Source organism: Penaeus monodon, chromosome 28 (genome assembly GCF_015228065.2).
Source record: "Penaeus monodon isolate SGIC_2016 chromosome 28, NSTDA_Pmon_1, whole genome shotgun sequence".
Classification (NCBI taxonomy): Eukaryota; Metazoa; Arthropoda; class Malacostraca; order Decapoda; family Penaeidae; genus Penaeus; species Penaeus monodon.
In genome coordinates, this window is record NC_051413.1 from 33,007,061 (window position 1) to 33,009,703 (window position 2,643).

At 35.9% G+C, this 2,643-nt stretch overlaps 1 protein-coding gene across 1 annotated transcript in view; it reads left to right on the forward strand.

Moving 5' to 3' along the window:
* Positions 1–2,061, forward strand: part of LOC119591510 (transcription initiation factor TFIID subunit 9-like) — a 6,292-nt gene extending 4,231 nt beyond the window's left edge. The window contains exons 3-5 of the mRNA XM_037940259.1: positions 11–145; positions 287–533; positions 1,597–2,061. Of these exons, the coding sequence (XP_037796187.1) occupies positions 11–145; positions 287–533; positions 1,597–1,736 (522 nt within the window). The 3' untranslated portion in view covers positions 1,737–2,061. The remainder of the gene's footprint in view (positions 1–10; positions 146–286; positions 534–1,596) is intronic.
* Positions 2,062–2,643: the final 582 nt, after the last annotated feature.

A 2,643-nucleotide genomic window follows, 5' to 3' on the forward strand; every position in this document is an offset into this window, starting at 1 on the left:
ACCTTTTCAGTTGTTGCTGGACTTAGCAAGGACCAGAAATGCAAACCCTCTGCCAGCAATCAAAGCTAACCAGCATGGTATCAGATTACCACCAGATCGTTATTGCCTCTCTGCCTGCAACTATCGCATTAAACCTTCAAGAAAGGTTTGTATATGGTTGTATTTTGGGCTCAGATTATGGATGAAACAGAAGGCAGTGTGCCATGGAGATTTGTAGAGATACATGTATGATATGATTTTGGAAGAGAATTCATTCTTGCCTTTCCCCCTTTTCCTCCCACCACAGAAAATCTCCGGCATTTCAGCTAGTGGTATAGGGACATCCGGTCGCCTGACTCTTGGCTCCTCCAACACAAGTATGAAAATCAGTGCCACTCCCATGAAGCCCACAATCTCCATGGTGACGACAAAGACCGGTAACACCCAAACGGTCACCTTAGTACAAAAGCCAGCCACTGGCATATCCTCAGGACCCACACAGAAGATTGTCAGTGTGAACAGGCCAGTGTTTAAGGTCACACCTGGACCCCCAGGTAAATCATTGTGTAGAGTTAGGATCAAAATGGGGTGTTAATCCTATTGTTTTTCTTTTTCTTATATGGAGATGCATTATAATTATTATGCTTTAGTCAGTGACAATTGTTTGTAGCCCATGCATGGAAGTGATAAACGGAAAGGATGACAGATTTTCAGATAGATGTACAAATGGTCTTTGGCAACACATTACAGAGTTGTACATTTATGTCTTCTCTTATCATATTCCTCTCTACCAGGGGTTTGGATTCATCCATATTATGTAACTGAAATGGATAATGTAAGAAAAGCCTGCTTGAAATTTTCCACCATGTTACTTTGCATTATGAAACTAGGGTTACTTATTGCTTAGAGTATAAATGAAATTGTAGAACAATGAAGATTATGGGGCAAAGGTCATTGATGTCCTGGCATACCTGTTTGAACCAATGCTCTACTTTTTGAGCATCAGTAATTCACTTCTTTTTCCCATCTTGACCATGATTAATTAATTTACTGTAGCTTAGGTTATCTATGTTAAAAGTAAGAACTAAATAATAGAATTAAGAAGCTGAAATATCTATGAATTAGATTCTTTGAAATTCAAGCAGATACTGACAGCATGCTAAGTGTAAAAATGTTACTCTGATATTGGTATTTTGAATATTAGTATCAGTAGAAGAAGTACCTGGAGGTGTAATAATGTCAGTTATGGCCTTAGTTTCCTAAATATTAATTTATGCTTATAAGAGGAATGAAAAGGTTCAGTAAGTTAGGTTGATTTGAATATGACAAAATGGAGGTTAGGAGATATGGCTTTATCTCAGTTTCACCAGAGATATGTCACTGTGGTTATTCTCCCTGTGACTTGTCATATCCTACAAATTGTGTTATTATGTACTGCAACCGAGTAGTGAAATTTCATCATAATGAACAGAATTTTTTTTCATTTATTCATTCTCTCCCTTAAAGTAGGACTTCAGAGACTGATGATATTGAGAAAAGGACTCACCAGAAACAATAGGCTAATTAAGTGTTTTCCATCTAGTACTCCCATGTGATAATGAACAAACGTCCTTTCAGGTGGAAGCACGCCCAAGATTCAGCTGTCTGCAGGGAACAGCAATGTCATGATGAACGTCACCTCAGGACCGGGACTAAAGATGGAAACAGATTCTTCAGCCAAAAGAAAACGAGAAGATGATTCTGACAGTGTGCAATAGCCTTTGTTTTCACTTTTTTTTTTTTGCAGAGCTTCTTAATGGTGTGTTGTAAATTTTTCCTTATTTCTTTTTAATTTTCTTAAATATAACTATGGTTTGTTCAAAGTTCTTTCATGAAACTGAATGCAAGTTCTGATTGTGAGTAGTATTCTGTAGACATGTCTTTAAGGAATTAAATGTAGTTACATAATTACAAATGAATGACATGTTTAGATTAGGGTGGATGTAATTAAGAATGTGTTGGTTGTTTGTATTGTGTAAACCTTTGTCAAACTAATGTTTTTGTAAAGATCTTGAATAAACGAATATAATGAAAAATCTTACATTTTTGGTGTTTTTATTTCTTGCTAAGGTATCGGTCATATTTTTTGCTGAAATTCCACTCATTTTTTTTTGTACAGGATTGCCCCACAGGGTAGGGGGTGGCATAGGGTTGGAGGGGTTGGTGTTAATTAGTAATAGCCTGTTTTAGTTTTCTTGATATAGAGAAACTCACCACCATGAATTCCAAGTCCAAAAAACTGTAACAAGGACATATACCATTCCCTACTATCACTTGGTGATTTTTATGTGTGTTCTCCAGGCATATTTTATATATGACGACATAATGAATTAAAATTAACCACTGGATGCTAGAAGAGTCGTATTTGAAATGGTCTTCCCTATTTTTAAAGATTAATAAGGAAATAAAAATGAACAGTTTTGAATTGTACTTCATAAATTACATGGTAAAAAACTTTGATGTCAATATCATTACATATCTATGTCTAGGGTTCGATGATAATCTCTAAGTCATGGCAACTCTCTATCTTGAGACTGGCCAGTAATAATTCATTAATTATATATCAAAAGACTGGTGAAATATGGCTGTTATATACATTGTGCAGGGCATCCAACTACCTAAAGA